The sequence below is a fragment of the Melitaea cinxia genome, chromosome 23, assembly GCF_905220565.1.
Source record: "Melitaea cinxia chromosome 23, ilMelCinx1.1, whole genome shotgun sequence".
Lineage (NCBI taxonomy): Eukaryota > Metazoa > Arthropoda > Insecta > Lepidoptera > Nymphalidae > Melitaea > Melitaea cinxia.
The window spans coordinates 4,658,841-4,679,888 of NC_059416.1; the positions used below are offsets into that span (position 1 = coordinate 4,658,841).

At 35.2% G+C, this 21,048-nt stretch overlaps 2 protein-coding genes across 2 annotated transcripts; one reads left to right on the forward strand and one right to left on the reverse strand.

The window, feature by feature from the left end:
* The first annotated feature begins 10,889 nt into the window (after nucleotides 1-10,889).
* On the forward strand, nucleotides 10,890-13,329 carry LOC123664956 (GRIP1-associated protein 1-like). Its single transcript, XM_045599321.1, has 4 exons — nucleotides 10,890-10,973; nucleotides 11,481-11,624; nucleotides 12,444-12,653; nucleotides 12,982-13,329. Exons 1-4 carry the CDS (start codon nucleotides 10,890-10,892, stop codon nucleotides 13,225-13,227), a joined length of 684 nt encoding a protein of 227 aa, XP_045455277.1. The 3' UTR covers nucleotides 13,228-13,329.
* Nucleotides 13,330-19,180: 5,851 nt separating this feature from the next.
* LOC123664957 lies at nucleotides 19,181-20,164 on the reverse strand. The gene has a single exon (XM_045599322.1). The coding sequence runs from the start codon at nucleotides 20,162-20,164 to the stop codon at nucleotides 19,181-19,183; it is 984 nt and encodes a 327-aa protein (XP_045455278.1).
* Nucleotides 20,165-21,048: the final 884 nt, after the last annotated feature.

Below are 21,048 nucleotides of genomic sequence, written 5' to 3' on the forward strand. Positions count from 1 at the left end.
GTTTTGCTTAAATAAATTTTATAAAATAATAATAATAATATACACAATAATCATTGTTTAAACAGTACAGTTTTCAGTAAAAAAATATCTAAATTTTCAAAAGCATTTTGACTCAAACGTTTCACTAAAAAACATAATGACTACATCAAAAATAAGGCACCACAGCAACTTTGACACAAAGAAAGCTCAAAACAAACGCATGCAATTAAAACTAAACTCAAACTTGAGTCCGGAGATGAACAATTCCACGTTTCGTGTACCGCAATCTACAAAAGAAGCAAGTCGAAACTTGGTAGTTCGATACAAAGGGGAGACCTCGTTACCATTTATAATTCACAGCGAAAACTCCCGGTACGTTTTCCCATTAGAAATTTTATAAGGTTTTTATTGCAGCGCGTTCCCGCCAAAGTTGTACTTGACAGACGAAATGGATGGCTGCGTTCGGGATCATGCGATTATGTCACGGTTTGAAAAACGGAAAATATTAACTGAACATTTTTATTGCTTTGTAAATTTTATGTTCGTATATACGAGTTTGTATCTTTATTAAAAAGTGTATAAATGATCAACTATTATATAAACATACCCAACATAAATAAGACAGTAAGTACTTTATAATATGACGTTATTTGCTTAGGAATCAATTTTCTTAAAGTAAGTACTTTACTAAAATGGAAGTGGCTAAATTAGAATAAAATAAGTATATGAAAGTAATGATAGTTATGATTGAGGAAATTACGTAATTTAATTAAGCACCAAAGCTTTAATGTAAATAATTTGTCATAATATTTATATTTTACGAATAACACTTTCTTGAAAAGGAAATAATTTCTCGAAATGAAAATGGCGGGTCCTTTGCGGCCGAAAGTCAATTTGTACTTTGGAATACTGTATCACAGATTAAAATTGTTATTTTGTTAAAAAAAATCTATTTAAAATGTGTGTCGAAAATAATCGTTATACCTACTAGGTATGTACCTAAAATAAGAACACGCAATTTAAATGATGTTAAAAAGGAAATATTGAACATTGTTGGTTAATAAACGTCTTCCAAACGTTAATTAGAATAACAATTAGTGTATCCAACTTTTTTTCAATTAATTTACTTTTATTTTAAATAAAAAGCAATGGTTATATTTCTTTATTTTAGGTTCATACTGGTTAACTGTTAATAGAAAAATTAGACACATACATATATAGGCTTTATTAGCACATCTTTTTCTGAAACAATATTTTTATAATCTTTGACACGACGCGGCGTGGCAAACGTAACTGAGGAGGGAATTCTTCGGCTTGATTACATTGAATTTTGGCGAAATCATTCTCAGAAAATATACCGTTCAACTTTAATAAGAACTTGTTGTCTCGGATACTAAAATTTTTAAGGTCTAAGTTTTAAATACTGCAATAAAGTAAGATATTTTGCCTGAAACACATTTTCACTTCTTTTTTTAAAACTAATTTCGTCTTAAAAATTCGTCTTAAATTTTATAAAAACAGAATTTGTGTTATGTTATTGAAGTATTTTATTACAAGCTTTAACTACGTTTCGATTCAAACAATCCGATAACAACAATACCAATATACGTATCGTATCTAGAATCATACATAATACCGATTCAGATAATTCATTACGACGGTTATTGCCAACCCTAGACTCTGACGAACTCTATTAATTAAAATGCTGTGTAAACCGAGCTTTATCGGCGACGGCCGCGGCACCCAATTAGTGCGCGCCAACCAACGCGCGCCAAAAATTATGCGGCTTAACGGCTCCCGCGTAATTTTGACAAACGACCGTTCAGGAATACGGTTAAATGGAGTTTGATCGATTATAGGTACCATGGAGGTTTATATCCGTTATTCTCTTTTATTTTATTTTGCCAATTATAACTTATATCCGAAGGAATTATTGTTATTCGTGAAAATGTATTAGCATTTTATGAAAATAGGTTTCGTTAACAAAAGTTACTGTCGAGCCATTCTTAGATTAAATATTAAGATAAAATATAATATAAAAGCAACTCCCAACGGAGGCAGTAACACGTCATACCAATATTCCATTCATCAGCCGAGGCGTCACTAAACACCGGCAGCCGCGGGAGATAACCGCGCTGTAAACCGACAACAATACCCGGCCTCGCACTCAATAAAAGATGATAACACATGAAATATGAACTGACGACAACCCCTCACCCGAAAACTCTTTACGAAACCAATTTATACTTTGCACGCTACACAATAAAGCAGAAAACGTCTCAAATTCGACGTCAACTTAAGATATTTTAAAATCAACAAAGATGTAGCATAATAAACGTGCTCTTACGAAAACATACCACACTCTGCTCGCATACAGCTAAATTTTCCAAAGAGAACTTGTCACGTTACTACGTTTCGGAACGGAGCCGTAACGGTGCAAAACAAAAGCGCGGGAATGGCCCCCATTGGCGGAGGAGGTAGGCGGACGCCCGGATAATATGGCGGAAATATTACGAGGTGAGGAGGTATTCAAGGTACGCTAGGAGGACGGGTGGCACCGGGGTTGGGGCACCCTCGGAGAGGTTAATTACCCACTGGCCGATAAGGCAGCGGCTCGCTAATTACGTACTTATGGCGGACTGAAATTAAGTTATCGTTGGCGGGGAAACGACGTTCACTTTGTTTGCGTTCCATTTTACGGATAATATGTATTCTGCGGTACTTGAGAGTAATGGAACAAAATTGGCGGCTATTCCGCTTTATCTTTTATGTCTAAGTACCGGCGCGCCGTTCAGAGATAATGGAATCATTGTTCAAACACCGTTCCCGGGGCTCCTTTTTAATCGTTTAACTTAATTTTTACTCTGTTCTAATTTATACAAGCACTAAGATAAAATGCAAATAATCTAAAAAAAGTACAGTTCTACTCTTTTTAACATCTAATACATATTTAGTTCGACAATGATATAGATACATATGTGAGATAGGCATACAAAGGATAATTTAAAAGCCGCGAACAACACGACTGGCAGCTGTGTTTCTAAATAAAATGCGATAAAATAAAAATACTCGGCGACAAAACGTAGATACTTACAAACAGACAACTTTTCCACTGAGTCGATTTTCATTTCGGAGGGTAGTTGATGCGTTATCATAAGGTTGGCATTCCCTAGAGAATCGTTTCTACTGAATGAACGAGTATCTTGGCAGGTTTATACATATTTACCACAAAAGCGGCTCAGCGAGAGATCGCGGGATCCGTTCCCGAGTTTTATTTTTCCAAGCTCTAAATGGAGTCGGTAGAGCATTTAAATAAGCTTCGTCGCCTGAAGTATGGTAATGTTAGTAAATATGCGAGAAGGAACGCGTCGGCGAATCAAACGTCCGCCATTTTGAATTAATGTTTCTTGTTTAACCTATATTTTGCTCTAAAAGTAAAAAACTGTACTCCTATTAAAAAATAAAACTTTTATTCTTTACGTGCTCACGTGCTTTTTACTTGAATAAAGAAATTTTTGATCGATAAATTGACCAGTAGATAAAAAAAACACATTTTTTTTCTAAATATAAAGAGTATTTGAACATCATTAAACTATCGTCAACAAGGCATAACCAAATAACATGAGATTTCCTTTCGCGGTATCTTTGTGCCATAATTAGTAACAAATTATTACACAAAAACGTGCGACAACATGTCTGAGACACATTTTCCGTGGAGCGTGTCGCAGAATGTCTTACCGTGTCGTAATATAATAGTTCACTAATTAAACACATATTTCTATCACACTTGGATATTTAACTACAATAAAAAAAAAGTTATGTATGTAGCATGTTCCTATTACAGTGGAATAATTATTGTACTGGTGTTTCAAAATACACAAATAACTGCTTTGTTTGAAAACCTGTCTTCTATAACATAAAGCTTTATAAACTGTGCCACTTAGTGAAAAAAAATTTTACTAAGAATTTTAAAACGAATGCACTTATTTTGATAAATCACAGCAGCCTTTCGCAGTCCACTACTGGACATAGGCCTCCACAAGTTCACGCAAAAATGGCGTGAACTCATGTGTTCTGCCCATAGTCACCACGCTGGGCAGGCGGGTTGGCGATCGCAGGGCTGCCTTTGTCGCACCGAAGACGCTACGGCCCGTCTTCGGCCTGTATATTTCAAAGCCAGCAGTTGGATGGTTATCCCGCCATCGGTCGACTTTTTAAGTTCCAAGGTAGTAGTGGAACTGTGTTATCCTTTAGTCGCCTCTTACGACACCCACGGGAAGAGAGGGCTATATTCTTTAATGCCGTAACCACATAGCATATCTTCTTATTTTGATAAAAGTAAATCTAAACTTCCGCTAAATCTAAAAATCCGCCAACCCGCATTGGAGCAGCGTGGTGGATTAAGCTCTGATCCTTCTCCTACATGGGGAAAGAGGCCTATGCCCAGAAGTGGAACATTACAGGCTGAAGCGTAAATCTAAACTTTTATTTTCCTGGTGAGTTCAAAAACTATAAACTTTACTTTTATAGTATTAGGTACTAACTGACCCAAAAAACAAAACTTGTTTTGCTATATAAGTTATTAACCCCCTTAATCCCCTTTAACTTAGGGGATGAAAAACAGATGTTGGCCGATTCTCAGACCTACCCGATATGCACACATAATTCAAAAAACAATCATAAAAATCGGTCCAGCCGTTTCAGAAGAATATTGTAACTTACATTGTGACACGAAATTAATAAGAATAAGATAAAATAAGCAAAATATTACTATTATTACTTGAAATTTTTGTTTCAAAATAAATGGAGACGAGATCCTGTGCGATAGAGTATTTGAATTATAACTATAGAGTCGATGGAATTAATTTGGTATTGCACCGATAGTTTTCAAATGCTATACCTATGTGTCTTTATTATTGCGTAAATATTATTAACTATCTTGTCATAACTAAAATTGTCAAAATTTCGCTAGGTTTAGTAAATTAACTTTAAAAAAGGCGTACAAAAGTAAGATAGTAAAAAAATAAGTTACATAACTTAGTATAGAATGTGGGTTACAATAAAGTTTTAGTTCCGTTGACTCTAAAAAAATTCAGGAACAGTTCTAAATGGCAATGAATAAATTTCAAAATATAAACCCAATAAGTCGACCATACTATACTATAACAAAGAACTTCGAGAAACCATTAGCTTTCGATTAAAATAAGAATAATCAAAATAGGTAGGTACACCCAGCGAAAAGTTATACGGTATAATACAACCGTAGGTCGACGAAAAATAGTCAAGTTACACACATGTACACATTATTAGATAATAACTCGAAAAGTACTTGTCAGACCTCAATTAAATTCAAATGGGACCACATGAAACGCACCATCTTTCGAAGAAAAAAAATATCAAAATTGGTCCACCCAGTCAAAAAATCTGAGGTAACATTCATAAAAATAAAATAAAATAAAATTCAGTCGAATTGAGAAGCTCCATCTTCGAGACGAGACGAGGTTCTGAATTCGAGTGTATTTTTTTTTTTCTATGTTACCTCACAACTTTTTACTGGGTGGACCGATTTCGATGATTCTTTTTTTATTCGAGAGCTGGTGCTTTTCTTGTAGTTTCACTCAATTTTGATTGAGATTTGACAAGAACTTTTGAGTTATCTCTAATAACACATATTTAATTTATTAAGTATACTATTGTTTCGTATATCTACCTACATAGGTAGGTATCGATGTAATTGAATTCGATATTTTTTCGTTTGCGAGCAAACACAATTATTTATTTTTTATCACTTTAGATTGTTATTAAAATTGCGTTTATAATAGTTATACACACAATTGAAAAATAATAAAAAACTGGAAGTACTTCTTACATGATACTTACCTACATGAAATATGTTTTTAAGAAAATATTTATGAAAAAAAAAATATTTTATATATATATTTTAAAAGCTCACACACGATTACAAGCTACATACAGGACCGAAAACATGAGAGGATAGAAATTCGACGGTAGTTTTTATTGTCTGCTAGATCACCTTTTTTGTAAACGGTACTATTTCAGGTCTTTTCTGTTTCTTAGGAAAAATTCCACTTCTCATAAAATTGCTTAAAACAGTCAAGGGAAATGTTGAAAAAATGAAAAAAATAAGAGGTAAAAAAACACGTGGGATAACGTACTAAAAACTTTATTATTTTCAATCCCACATTTTTTATCAATTTTGAATGTATAGTATTAAGTATTCATTCTACACGAGAGAAAGAGCACGGATCGACTATTTTAATACAAATCATAATATCTTAAGAACAAAAAAGGCCAAATCATTCCATGCAAAAAACTTAGTGATCATTAGACTACCGTTTTCACAACGTTAAACTCAAACTACATATAGAACGAACAATTTCTAAAAGCGTTAAAACAGTCACGTTTCGCTGAGCACGCGGCGCGACGCTAGTGATCCATGAACCATGAACCATGACTCATGAGCCGACTGATCCACCCACTCCTACCAGTCCTACCTAATTAGCTTCCGTAAGCTGTAAATCTAACTTATATAGCGCCGTCAACGCCGCTTTGATCACGGTGCAAGTGAAACGGAACGCTGAAAGTAAGCGGTTTCTGAACGCAGCGTTTAATGTCGAATGTGGCGGGAATTCCGTAGCACAGATTATTATTATAGGTACTTATTAAAATGTAATCGCAATATCGAAAACCATTAATAATACATGCTTAATAGTTTAAAATTCTAACATGAATATTGACGTGAAAAATATCTTACAATCTTATTTTTATTTACAGTATATATCAGGCAGAATCGTGGGTCACACTACACGTATACTACACGGCCAGACACTACACGTATTATAAAGAGGAAATTGTACACGGACTATATAACTATTATGAATGAACACTTATACAATCCACAACGTATCACAGTAGCGAACTACTAAGGACCTACTAAATGATCCACTATTCCTATGTCGGTCTGTATAATGGTCGGAGCTTACTCCACTACGCTGTTCTACTGCGGGTTGGCGAATATATTCCCTACTATGAGTAAAGGACGACGCGTTGGCGCATCGGTCACAGTACTGGTTTGTGGCTGTTGCCCTGGCGGTTGCAGGTTCGATTCCCGCACATGACAAACATTTGTATTGGCCATACAGACGTTTGCCTTGGTCTGGATGTTTGTGCAGTCCTTGTGGGTCTCCCCACTGTGCCTCGGAGAGCACGTTACGCCGTTGGACCCGGTTATTATCATGTGCACATGATAGCGATCGTTACTCATAGTATGGAATATATCCGTCAACCCTCATTGGAGCAGCGTGGTGGATTAAGCTCTGATCCTTCTCCTACATAGGGAAAGAGGCCTATGCCCTGCAGTGGGATATCACAGGCTGAAGCGTATGAGTAAAGATCGCTTTTTAGGTGTCTATGATAACAACTAGGGTCGACAGCTTAACGTGCTCTCCAAGGCATGGACTGTTTACTACAACCTATAAATATCTTTTGCGGTGTTTACTTTTAATGATAATTGTGTTTGTTCGTAAACGAAACAAAAAACTGATTTCAACTTACATCGACAAGTACTTACAACAAAAAATCTCGATCAAATTTAAATGGGACCACACAACAAGTTCCAGCTCTTGATTATAAAGGAATCATCAAAACAAGAAGGTACACCCAGTAAAAAGTTATGAGGTAGGTAACACATAAAAATACAGTGGAATAAAGTACCAACTTCCTTTTTTTAAGTCGTTTAAAAGTCATTTAATCTCGATTTATTCTAATTTATTATATGAGAACAAAATAACAAAGTTAGGCTTTTAAATAAATTCCGAATGTCAATAACAATTTTCTTTCAATTATTTTTTTCTCAAAAATATAATATTTCTACATTTACAGAAGTGTATGTACTTTAATTATAATTACATAGCACACATATTGAAACGTAGAGAGTAATTAGCTACGTCACATACCGTGGGCGGGAATAATCGTTCTATCATATCAATCGGTCGTCCAGAAACAATCAATTAGAAAACGATCCCCTTTCAATTATTTCCCGTATCGCTGCGTAATTGCCTCGCTCCGAAGGGCTCGTATTACGAATCTAACGACCGATTGCTATGTATAGCAATTGCGAATGTAATTTTTATTTTTGTGTTAGATTGTTCCCTTACAATTGAATAATAGTGTTTAAACTGTACTATTTTGAACATTGTATTTATAAAAAAATGCGTTATATTATGCGTTATCAAGATATTATTTATAGAAATTGTTATTTTGGATCACTAGCTATTTGCAAGGTATTATTGAAATGGGTTCTATATATTTTGGCTAAAATAGTAACAAATATTTATTTAATGTATTTATGTAATTAGTAACAGTAAGATTTGTAGAATAAAGCAGAATATTGTTTTTATAAATTAGTTATATAGACATGGTTAAGTACTTTATTTTTATTGTTAATCATCATTACAGCCTATACAGTCCACTGCTGGACATAGGCCTCCACAAGTTTACGCCAAAAATAACGTGAACTCATGTGTTTTGCCCGTAGTCACCACGCTGGGCAGGCGGGTTGGTGACCGCAGTACTGGCTTTGTCGCACCGAAGACGCTGCTGCCCGTCTTCGGCCTGTGTATTTCAAAGCCAGCAGTTGGATGGTTATCCCGCCATCGGTCGGCTTCTCAAGTTTCAAGGTGGTTGTGGAACCTTGTTATCCCTTAGTCGCCTCTTACGACACCCACGGGAAGAGAGGGGGTGGCTAAATTCTTTAGTGCCGTAGCCACACAGCACGCTTTATTGTTAATAATGGGGCCTATTTTAGGTGAGATTGAGATTAATAGTAGTTGAATAATATATATTTTATTTAAATAATAATTATTATTTATGTCTATAGTAACTGTTTTACTACTAAAAATTAGGGCGATGTTTGTTGGAACTAAACTAATAGTGATTAAATTAGTAAATTTGGTTTCTAATTTTATCAATAAATAAAATATGATACATTCTTTTTAACTCATCCACAATATACCTACTTTAAAATCTAATACCTCCTTAAAAATATAATTTATTACCTCTACAGACACGCCCAAAATTCACACAAACAGAGAAACGTACTAAACCTCTTTTTAATAACCTCAATTGATCAAACACGTATTAAGAGACGTGTCTGCTATCTTCATAAAGCGCCCTTTAGTGGCAGTAGGCATTAACGACACGTATTTGATCTAATGTCTCGACACCTGAGCGCTGATGGATGAGCAGTCATAGGAGATTATACGGATGTTATAACGACGCTGTCATTAAACTGTCTGCTTTTTCAGAGATATTGCGGCTGTAAGTTTTGAAACTTTCATGCTCACTAGTATCATTTTTTTTTTCATTCTACTTGACACACCGAAATACTCCCGATACGACTTTTAAAACTCCCGATATTTTGGTGACCTTGCAGACGCCGTGGGCGCGAGTGACCCGCGTCTGATTTTGCGAATCTATATTTTAAATTTTTATAATCTGTAATCGCTTCGCTTCAGCCTGTAATATCCCACTACTGGGCATAGGCCTCTTTCCCCCTGTAGGAGAAGGATCAGAGCTTAATCCACCAAGCTGCTCCAATGCGGGTTGGTGGATATATTCCCTACTATGAGTAACGATCGTTATCAGGTGTACATGATAACAACCGGGACCGACAGCTTATCGTGCTCTCCGAGGCACGGTGGGGAGACCCACAAGGACTGCGCACAAACACCCAGACCACGTCAAACACCTGTATGGCCAATACAAATGTTTGTCATGTGCGGGGATCGAACCCGCAACCGCCAGCGCAACAGGTACAATCCATGGCTGTTTATAATCTGTAAACTATTATAAAAATTGATGTTTTGTTTGTTTTTTTATAAATTATGCATTTCGTGCCCTAATTCTTTTTGTATTAAGTTTACCGACAATTATTATTATGTACACATCTCTCAACTTTGACTCTACATTGCGATTAATAAAACCAAACATAGCGGTGAATCTAGTTTACTTCTTAGTTAAAGATGTCAGATTATAGATTTAAATTTCGATAAAGATTCTGTAAAAGTCTTTTTTACCGTTGCTTAAAGATCATAAATCTCCTCTTGGTCTTACTTTTTTACTTTTCATTTTTAGAAAATGTTTATGGCTTCACTCTATCGCCGTCCCAGAATGTTCTACATGAGCTTATATAAAATTTATAGGTTGTTTTAATAATTATAGAATGTGTTGTTATTTACAAATGATTTTTTACTAAGTTCGAATTATGTATTTATTTAGGACCACGAATTCATTAATTAGGTACGATTTACTAATCGACATATTTGTTTCATAGTATTAAATTAATTAATTGTAGTATATGTTTTACATTTATACTAGCAACCCGCCCCGGTTTCGCACAGATACAATGCTGATACTAAATATAAAATATAAAATTAATATTTGCAATGTAAGCCCAAAAAAGTGTGTTTATTTACTACATCACATTAGAAATCTTTAAAACTATCAGTATTCCTCTACTAAATTATGCATGTATTTATTATATGTATATAAACCTTCCTCTAGAATCACTATACATATTTGCGAAAGAAAACTGCATCAAAATCCGTTGCGCAGTTTTAAAGATCTAAGCATACCTACAGACAGAGGGAAGCGACTTATTTTATACTATGTAATGATTATTAACAGAAAGAGTTTTAATAGAATATTTTAACTACAAAATTTTCACGTGCACACATGTTATTCGAAATCCAAATTACCTTGTCTTTTTGACGTTTTTTACATTTAATATTTGTTTTGATATTTTTGATTATTACATTTACACAGTAAATGGAAATGTTTTTGGATACCGTTAGGCCTTATTAAATACGATATGAGACACTCTTGGTATAATGCAAGCGACCGCCGCCGCTGCAGTAGGACTGATATTGGTTATTTTGATACTCATTGTTAAATGGAAATGGAGGAGTAGTAAGGTAATAAATAGATAATAAAAATCAAGTAGTTATTAATCTTCCTATTTTATATTTTATTCATAATAAAAAGCTACTAAGCGACCTGATGGTATTGGATAATATTGATGGACGTTTTTTGGCTAATCTTGAGATTAAGAGCCATCGAATTAATTTTGTAACGAAATTATGCCAATAAACGGCCAATTTTGAAGTTAGATAGGTATGATATACTTATTGATTCGCTAAATGTAATTATAATATACCTACATAGAAAAAGTATTTCACTATGAGCCGTTCTTGTAAGCAGTAAATAGTATATAGTTAAGAAATATGTTTAAAATATAACGAATGAAACCACGCGGTATACCCAGTTTTCGTAGCGATCAATGTCCTTTGGGCATCAGTGAAAGCCATTAAACCAAAAGAAGTTCAATTTGAAGACATAAAGATTTTTATATACGTGTTTTGTATAAAACTTTTTCATATGCTTACAAAGATATTTTTTACATACCTAATTTATACCCTCAGCCACTACCAAGTCAGCCTTGTAGTCCAGTTCAGTTGGTACACCGACTGTGTCCCCATCACAACGTGGTGCAGAGCTTCGAAGTGGAACAGAAGGACAGCCTCGATGAACATCTCGATGTACTCACTCGGAAACTTGCGGAAAAGGTTTTTTTTATATACAATTAGCGACCTAGTAATAATAAATAGGCAAGCATACGGTTCATCTGATGTTAACCGATTACCGTAGCTTATAGACGCTTGCAACATCCGAAGCATCGCAAACGAGGTACCGACCCTATCCACGACCCTCCCCAATGAGCTCTGGCTACTTTACTTACTGCTTGAGAGCTGTATTATTTAGCTTTGATCTTCTGTAAGTTTAAGGTACTTCTCCAGTCGGGCTGCACCAGATTTTGAGCAGGATATTACCTACTGTGCTAAAACGACTAAAAGTTCGACATGAGATTGTTTGGTTTGGTGAAATATGGTGAAACCAAGCCACGTGGTCAGAAATTATGCTCAGGTTAGGTTCCCGGATCGATCAACATCGCTTTAGTCGTGTGGTAGGCAGAACGCTGGTCTGTTCTCTAAATAGAATCAATAATTTGGATTACTGACCAGTATTTCTAATTTCGTTACTGTTGGTATCTAAATTACCTACGACGGCCTAGAAGGTTCTAGATGCGATACAAGCACCAAAACAATAATAGATTAATCAATTATATTATTAATTCAAACAAAGATTAAAAACCAAACGAAAGCCGAATTATGCCGAGAGAAGTTTGCCTTTATTGTTTAACTAATAATGTCTAGCGAGAAGTGCCTATCTTTGTACGTGAGCCAAAAAAAAAGCCGGACAAAAAGTTTCACATTTCAAATATCCAAATATACAATCTTTGAACGTGTTTAATTTAAGAGAACTTTTTTTAAAAGCCTTATTTTTAACTTATTTATCTGTATTTACCCTTAAATCATTTCAAACAGGAAGGGCGTCTTCACATTTCTAAATCGAAAGTCCGTGAAACTCAGTGTGAAATTGAGAACTTGCACGCCATAGATAACGACGTGAGGACAAAGTACAAAGAGATCATGGAGTCGCTGAAGAACGATCTCCTTACGAACGAGAAGGAGTGCAAGAAACTCCAGGAACAGATCGAGTGGGTGTCGCGAAGACGCGCTGAACTTAGAGACGAGGTACCTCTCTTACTTTAATGAAAGCTAATAAGTAGATGCGCTTATGCTAGATAAGCTTGTTGATGTCCAATTTTCCGATTAAATCATTCTCCACCAGCAAATATGTAGAATTATTATTTTTTACTGAGGAGTGCAGATATCGAAGGCTTAATCTTTAACATTTAATCATTCAAAAGCGCGGTATTATTCGGTATTTAATTACGCAACCTTTTAATTAAATCAATTAGACTATTAACTAGTCCATTCCAATTTTAAAGCGTTTTTTTAAACTATATTATTTTTTATACAGTTGGGAGATTTATTATGAAATCATATTTTTTAAATTTAGGTGCGCCGTGGTCAACGATTATATGGTGAAGCAGCAGCTGAATTGGCAAGCAACTTGACTGAACTTCAACGTGGACGTTCCGTAGACCACAAAGTGATAGAAAAGCCGTATAAACAAAGTTCTCTATTATCTATACGTCATAGGAAAGAGCCCGCCCTACCTCGATCATCACCCTTCAGCTCGTTGATTATAAAAGGATCACCGCCGCGTTCCAATGAATCTTTTCGTATACCTGAACATTATTAGAGTCCCATGTCGCTTATGATAGCCAGTTACTTGTCAATTTTTGTTTTGATTTTATATTGAAATTGTGTAATAATTATAACAATTATAATTGTATTTATTTTATATATATATTTTTTATTATGTAATCGATTTTTTTTTTGTACCTTTTATCGACCTTTTATCATTCGTTTTTTATATGAATGGTACTAAATTTAACTTACTTATAATTTAAAAATGGTTACACTAAAATGTAAAAAAACGGTCAGCAAAAGCAATGAAACTAAGATTCATACAAAGGTATAATAAAGTTAACGTCACATTAATATCCGTAACGTATCCAAAGTACGAGACAAAACCACTGGCGACCCTACCCCCTTTTATATCTCTCGTTAATTCAGAGGGTTAAAATCCCCGAAAAAGTGAGCACTTGCCTTGTTTACAAGGTTTTAGATTTTAATTTAGATTGGGGTCGCCATACGTCGGCGCGCGAAATGACGTAAACGTCAACCGAAACGACGGGAAAATTGGGTTCTTTTTCATAGGATGTTAGGTCGCGAGGTGTTTTATGAGGGGAGCTGGGGTATATCCATTAAAATCGCATTCGTATGTGATCACCTAATACAATATCATCAAGTCCCGTGCCCGGGGTGCTTTGTGAATAATTTCTCGGCAATCTGCTCGCATTTGCGTCAGATTTTTATAATTCTGTAATTGTTAGATGAAGATTGTATTAATGGGTATTGTCTAGAATTTATACCCGAATTAATAAAAGAATGTAGTTATTTTTTTATTTTACGTTAAATTGGTAGTACCTTTAAGTTGGTATTTATGACAGACAAAAGTAAAAATAGCGTGTTGAATAAACTTAACGTGACTTAAACTTAAAAGTAATTATAGCCTAATTTAATGTGTTACACATCCTTCTACTATACTATTGACATAATTATTATAACTAATGCTCACCCAGTGGTCGAAATTCGACCATAATTAAAATTTTAAATTAAAGAAAACTAAAAGCTTATGAAAATAAAGAACCTTTAAAAAAAATTTGACTTACAGACTTTGACAATCAAAAAGTATAATATGCGTGTGTGTGTCAAATACATGGTAGTGTGTGTAATGTTTTTTTTATTGATTTAATTTAATTATATGCATATTTTTTTTTCTGTATAAACTATAAGTCTGCGAAATTTTAATAATAATAATAATAATAAACATTTATTCATACTCACACACATACATCGATATACAGTAAAGACAAAAAAATAGAAATCACAATATAACAATTCTATTACAATATAGCTATATAGATATTATGACAAATAGCTAAATTGGAAACAAGGAACACAATATACAACCGAAATAAAAGACAATGAAATTAAAAAACAATAATAATAGGTAACTACCCACACAAAATCAACAATAACAATTAAAAAAGCAAAAAAAAAACAAAATAATAATAATAATATAATAAAAAAACAAAATAATGAAAAATAAGCAAAATGTATATAAAAAAAAAAAGAAAGAAAGCGGCGATCTGTTTAGCGATGTACTGATGGGAGCATTGAAATGGATGACGCTCGGCATTTGTTGGAGAATCAAGACTCCAACGCCGATTTTCAGCGTCACCCGTAAAGAGATAGGCGGAAAGCAGTTCTTATATAAAATATATTAATAAATCTATAATAATAATAAATTTTGAACATTGGTACACATATAATAAGATACTAAAATTATATACATATGATAAAGCAAAACAATTAATACGTCTCACTTTAATGAATAAAAAAAAAAAGGATAAATTAATATAGAAAAATGGATTGGTGTATTATTTTTGTTATATAATAACACATAAAGTAACTCCTTAAACAATGACAATTCCGGTTGCGTATATTTTTGTTAACTTGTGTATATATATTTTAATACTACCTTACATAGTGTCAATTTCTCGTCTCCACTATGAATTGCTTATATGTTGTATTGCGATGTACCCTACCTATTCATTTTTGTTTAATTTAGTTCTTGTTATTTCTCATGTAAGTGTTCTTGTGAGAAATAAGTAAACTTTAACCTTATACAGAAAAAAAAAAAAAAAAAAAAAAAAAAAAAAAAAAAACCATAAGATTTAATATGAATATTTGTACATATTATAAGACTCGAAACACAAAATTGATTTCAATTCAATTAAAATAAATTGATTTGTAGTGAGCCCTTGCTCGTTGCTTATACATATACACACATACACACACACATACACATATATATACAAATATACATACATACGCACATACACACATATACACATATATACACATATACATATATATACATACATACACACATATACACATATACATTTACACACACATACATACATACACATACATATATACATACATACACACATATACATACATTCATACATACACACCGATTTTTACACCATAATTATTAATTAATAATTATGGTGTAAAAACATATGGCATGTAAATACTGTTTAAATTAGTAAGTATTCATGTAACCAATATTTTAAAAGCAATAAAAATTAGCAGTGTATTTGCACATCCAACAAGTGTTTTTTAAATTTAATTTTGAAATTATTAACCGTTTCAAGAGATCGTAATGGCGGAGGTAAATTATTCCAGCACTTTGTCGCCATGTACCTGAAACTACCTCGAAATGCTGCTGTTCTATGTGCGCATGTGATGAGCATGAACGCTGATCCTCTAGTGTTATGATTATGCCTATCACTCGCCCATTGCAATTTATCATAAAGGTAAGGCGGTGTTCTGTAACGAATTATGCCAAATAATAGAGTAGCAAAGTGTAGTTCCATTCTTTTGTCCATACGAAGGATCTTAGCCTCGTTGAGGAAGGGCGACACATGCGCACGGAAAGGTACGTCAAAACAAAATCGGGCACATGCGTTCTGTACTTTTTGTATTAGTTTTTTTGATCGAGAGAGTAGACACGACCCTATCGCGGCATCAGCGTAGTTAAACTTCGACAAGACCAATGACTCACATAGTTTTACACGTAGGTCAACAGATAATGAATTTCTTATTTTATATAAAACTTTCAGTCGGTAGTAACAATTGCTTGCGGTTCGTATGACGTGTTTCTCAAATTTTAAACCTTCATCCATCAAGACGCCCAAATTGCGCGCCTCAGTAACTCGTTCAACTTGCTTGTTTAATATTTGGATGACGGGAGGTGAGTACGACATTCTTTGTACTTGAGATCGGGTGCCTAATAAAATATATTTGGTTTTATTTGGATTTAACGTCAGTGCATTAGCTTGAGACCACTTAGCAATACGGGCAAGATCTTCATTTAATTTTTCAACAGCTGTGCGTATATCAGCAGGCTTACAAGATATATAGAGCTGTATATCGTCTGCATAAATGTGGTACTTACAGTGTTCGATGTTCTTGATAATATCAGCACAATACAGTGCAAATATTAAAGGACCAATATTGGAACCCTGCGGGACACCTCTATAAGTATGGCTGAGGTCAGAGCATACTGTAGTACCATCATGATTCTTTACCTCAACCACCTGAGCACGTTCACTGAGGTAACTGTCGAACCAGGATATCGTGTCAGGACAAAAGCCATAAAACCCGAGCTTTGACAGTAAGAGTGTTCTATTAATCGTATCAAACGCACGTGAGTAATCCAAGAGAACGAGAATAGTACCCTGACCTTCATCCTGAGCAGACAGCACATTATCAAACACATCCGCAAGCGCCGTTGTAGTACTGTGCCGCCTACGGAAGCCGGACTGTGTAATGGGCAATATCTTATTTGTATCAAGATATTCAGTCATCTGATCGCATACTACTTTTTCCAGTATTTTTGAAAGACACGGCAATATACTAATCGGGCGTAGATCCCTAATGTCAGTGACGTTATCTTTCTTAGGCACAGGCCTTACAATAGCCGTTTTCCACATTTTAGGAAACGTATACGTAGTTAAAGACCTGTTTACTATTCCCGTCACGACATCAAGACTGTTAGGCAGCGTTGACAACAACATATCAAGCGAGATACCGTCCACCCCTATTGCATTCGATTTTAGGGATTTTAAAATTCTCAAGACTGTACGTTCGTCTGTTGGTTTGAGTGAGAAATTAGATGTGCAATACTTATTATTTTCGTAGAAGTGAAGGGTTCCCGCCGAGACATAATCATTGCCAGGAATATCTAGAAAACATTTATTAATTTTCATAGGATCTTTAAGGTGTTCAGGCAATAGGTATTCCTTATTTTTCGTGATTGTAATATTTTGTTTTAAATGTTTCCAAAGAATGCGTGGATTATTTGTATTAGAATTAATATAATTATTAAAATAAGCATTTTTTTCACGGGCAATTGCACGCGCTACCTGGCGCTTTATATCTTTGTAATATTCGACCGAGGAACTTGTTTTAATAGTACGTGCTCTTTTACCCGCTTCATCCCGCGCCCGCATCATGAGTTTGACATTATACGTTATCCACGGATATTGGTGACTCTTAACTGTTATTATTTTAATAGGAGCAAAAACATTAAATAGCCATAGCACACTCTCAGTGAATTCCATTACCATATTGTTAACATTTTCGACTTGAGCCATTCTACCCCAATCAATACTATCAAGTGCCTCCCTTAGTGCTGTTTGATCAATGTTCTTAATTCCTCTGTACATAATTTTTTTATGAGGTATTTTGACTATTGGGACATTGAGGTCAAAGTGAATAAATGAATGATTACTCAGATCCGGAATAAAGTCAACCCAAACCCGGTCCAGGCGCGCAGTTGAGCAAACAAGATCGATCAAGGTTTCGCTATCGTTAGTGAAGTGTGTCGGTTCTGTTGTAAATTGCGTAAGCTGGTGTAAGCTAAGAAATTCCTGTAGCATCTTATAGTGATGATGATTAGTATTTAAGTAATTAATGTTAAAGTCACCCAGTAATAGTATGTGATCAAAACCCGGCAGTGCGCTGATTGTGCTTGACAAACCATCCAAAAACACTCCGACTGACAACCACGGCGGCCGATAAGCTGTACCAATAAACCACAATTTCGCACCAATATTAAGTGTTAACCACATCTGTTCGACCATTGGAGTAATTGGGTGGGTATATGTGCGCACGGATAGTCCGTTACGTATGTAAAAGCCAACTCCCCCTCCGCGTGCCCGCACGGCGCTCGAGCGCGGTATGTGACGCAACCGGTAGCCGGGTACACGCGGCGCACGGCCGTCTTCACCGTCTCTTAGCCAGGTCTCATTCAATGCTAGAATGTCAATATTGTGTTTATCAATGGCGACCAGTAACTCGTCATGCCTAGTTCCTAGAGAGCCGGGGTTTAGGAAGCTAATTTTAAGTTTTTGACGTCTAGGCATCGTCACTATAGATTAAATTATCTAGACCCAATCTGAGCACATTATTACAGACACTAGAGAGTATCCTCACCATTATCACCAACAATGAGGCAATTGGGTGTTCCCGATTAAAAACTTTAACCACGCGACCACGGTACAACAGATAAATTAATGGACAGTAACATAGAATGTCAATAGTACGGCAAATAATTAAGCAAACCTGTCTAAAACACTGTGGTAGTATTAATATAGACATTTTGATAAAGTAAACGTCATATAAGATAAATAAGATAATAAAACATATATAATAATAGTTATAAATACAATAATAATAATATAAATGGTAATCTAATAAATCGTAATAAGTATATGCTCCATCACTTTCGCTCAATGTTTTTGGCTCCCCCCATACCTCAGTACTACACAAATGCCGCGGCATTAACCAACCAATCACAATCACTATAACAAAGTAAACAACACATAAAAACATATTTTTAATAACAAGCTCTTTTAAAATATACTTTACTAAGTTACATTTGTATTTAAAGTATAGTAAAAAGAACAGTATTGTAAGGTAGTAAAGAACATGTTTAATAAGTATAATATTTATATGCAAACGGGGCTTCCACCAAAAATTCGATTTATGTCGGCATCGGTACGTATACGATTGACACTGCTTCCCGAGTCCTGCCGCGCATAGATACGTCCGCCACGAGTCCATACATAACGCCAATTGCGTCGACGTCCCTCTTCACGAGTTTTGTAAAAGAGTAGCCGGTTGGTACGTGTGAGATACTCATTAATAAATATACGTCGTGCATCCCCGTCTAATATACCAGAGGTATCAGCACCACGGCGCGTCCGAGCGGCGCGGAGAATGTCGTCGCGCAAGGACCTCCGCGCCAACCGCACTCTGATTAGCCGCGGCCGTTGCTGGTCCTCGCCCTTCGCTTCCGAGCGCCGGGGACCCCTACGTTCAGCACTCACAATGTCACTCACACTGATGTCGATTCCTATTTTTTTGGCGACTAGCGATGCTAAGTGAACGGGATTCTCTCCTATCTTCTCTGGCAGCCCTGAGATCTCAATGTCGTTTAAAAGGTCATCCTGTTCCCGTTCATTCAATTCCGCCTTTAGTTGTGTAATTGTGTCCATTAGACAAGTTTCACCCGGAGAAGTTTGACGCTGATTCACCAGCTGTTCAATAGCCGACATTCTTTCCTCTACGGCGTCAACTCGTTTGTTAAACTTTGTCATGCTGGAGTTTAAGTTCGACAACTCTAGTCTAAAGGATGACATTTCTTCGCGCACCGAGGCCATCTCCTTCCGCAGCAACCTGATTTCCTGGGCCAGACTGGTTGTCACACTCTCTTCCACACTCGCATCCTGGAATACGCCATCCGATACGGTATCAAAGGTAGGAGACTTTCTCGATCCTTTATCCTTACACGGTTGGCATCGCCAACTACCAGCTTTGCAGGGATCAAATCCGGTCGCACATGATCTATGCATGACCCCAGTGCATTTCGTACACTTGGCGCCATCAGTACCCGAAACGAATTTGCCACACACACTGCACTTATTTGCCATAATAAGATGGTGAGAGTTAAAGAAGTTAGATGGCACTACTTGAACTATAACGAATTTATTTTATTTCTTTATATTTTAATTAATCAATATATATATTATCTAGTTATATATGAGTCTTTGTTTCATTAGTTTACTAAGTTTATCCAGCAAATATTAGTTTATAACACTTATCTAAGCTTACTTGCACCGTTGTACGATGTTTTCAATAGCGGGTATATTTCACTACGAACGTAAAAACAGCTGATTTTTAGATAACGGAATATCACCAATTATCACATTTATTTTACTATTTAAGTTCAGTTTTTAAGTCAACTTATGTGTACACTTCACTATACGATGAATAAGTACTATTTAATGTTTTACTTTTGTGTTTAACTATTTTTAATTGAATAAAATACTCCGACACTATAAAATTTGAACTGCTTCCGCCGGCGGGTGGGGGGATATTTTTTCGATTTTATACTTCTCCGTCCGCGCAAATTTCGTAAAAAGGGGTACAAAGTTTTTACTTCAGTTATTATTAATAAACTAGCTGACCCGGCGAACTTCGTATCGCCTAACAGTCGATTCTTTAATTCTATTATTTTTTTTTTAGAATTTTTCTCTCCGTAAGAACCATCCTCATACTTCAAGGAATATTTTAAAAAAAGAATTAGCGAAATCGGTCCAACCGTTCTCGAGTTTTGCGCTTAGCAACACATTCAGCGACTCATTTTTATATTATAGATATTAGATATAAAGAATAGATATTATTATTTTTATTTTCAACTACTTAAGCTACTTTGCTACTTTTAGTACATATGCTAAAATTACATAAAAAAGGGTAGTATCTATTAAAGTATAATCATCACAGTTTTCAAATACTTGTGAATCTCAACATGTTG

What these genes read in the sequence shown, in the direction of transcription:
- LOC123664956 (XM_045599321.1), top strand. Translation starts at nt 10,890, where the DNA reads ATGCAAGCGACCGCCGCCGCTGCAGTAGGACTGATATTGGTTATTTTG. An exon ending in CTCGGAAACTTGCGGAAAAG is followed by an intron (nt 11,625 to 12,443) that starts GTTTTTTTTATA and finishes CATTTCAAACAG; the next exon opens with GAAGGGCGTCTTCACATTTC. An exon ending in GCGCTGAACTTAGAGACGAG is followed by an intron (nt 12,654 to 12,981) that starts GTACCTCTCTTA and finishes TTTTAAATTTAG; the next exon opens with GTGCGCCGTGGTCAACGATT.
- LOC123664957 (XM_045599322.1), bottom strand. Translation starts at nt 20,164, where the DNA reads ATGGCAAATAAGTGCAGTGTGTGTGGCAAATTCGTTTCGGGTACTGAT.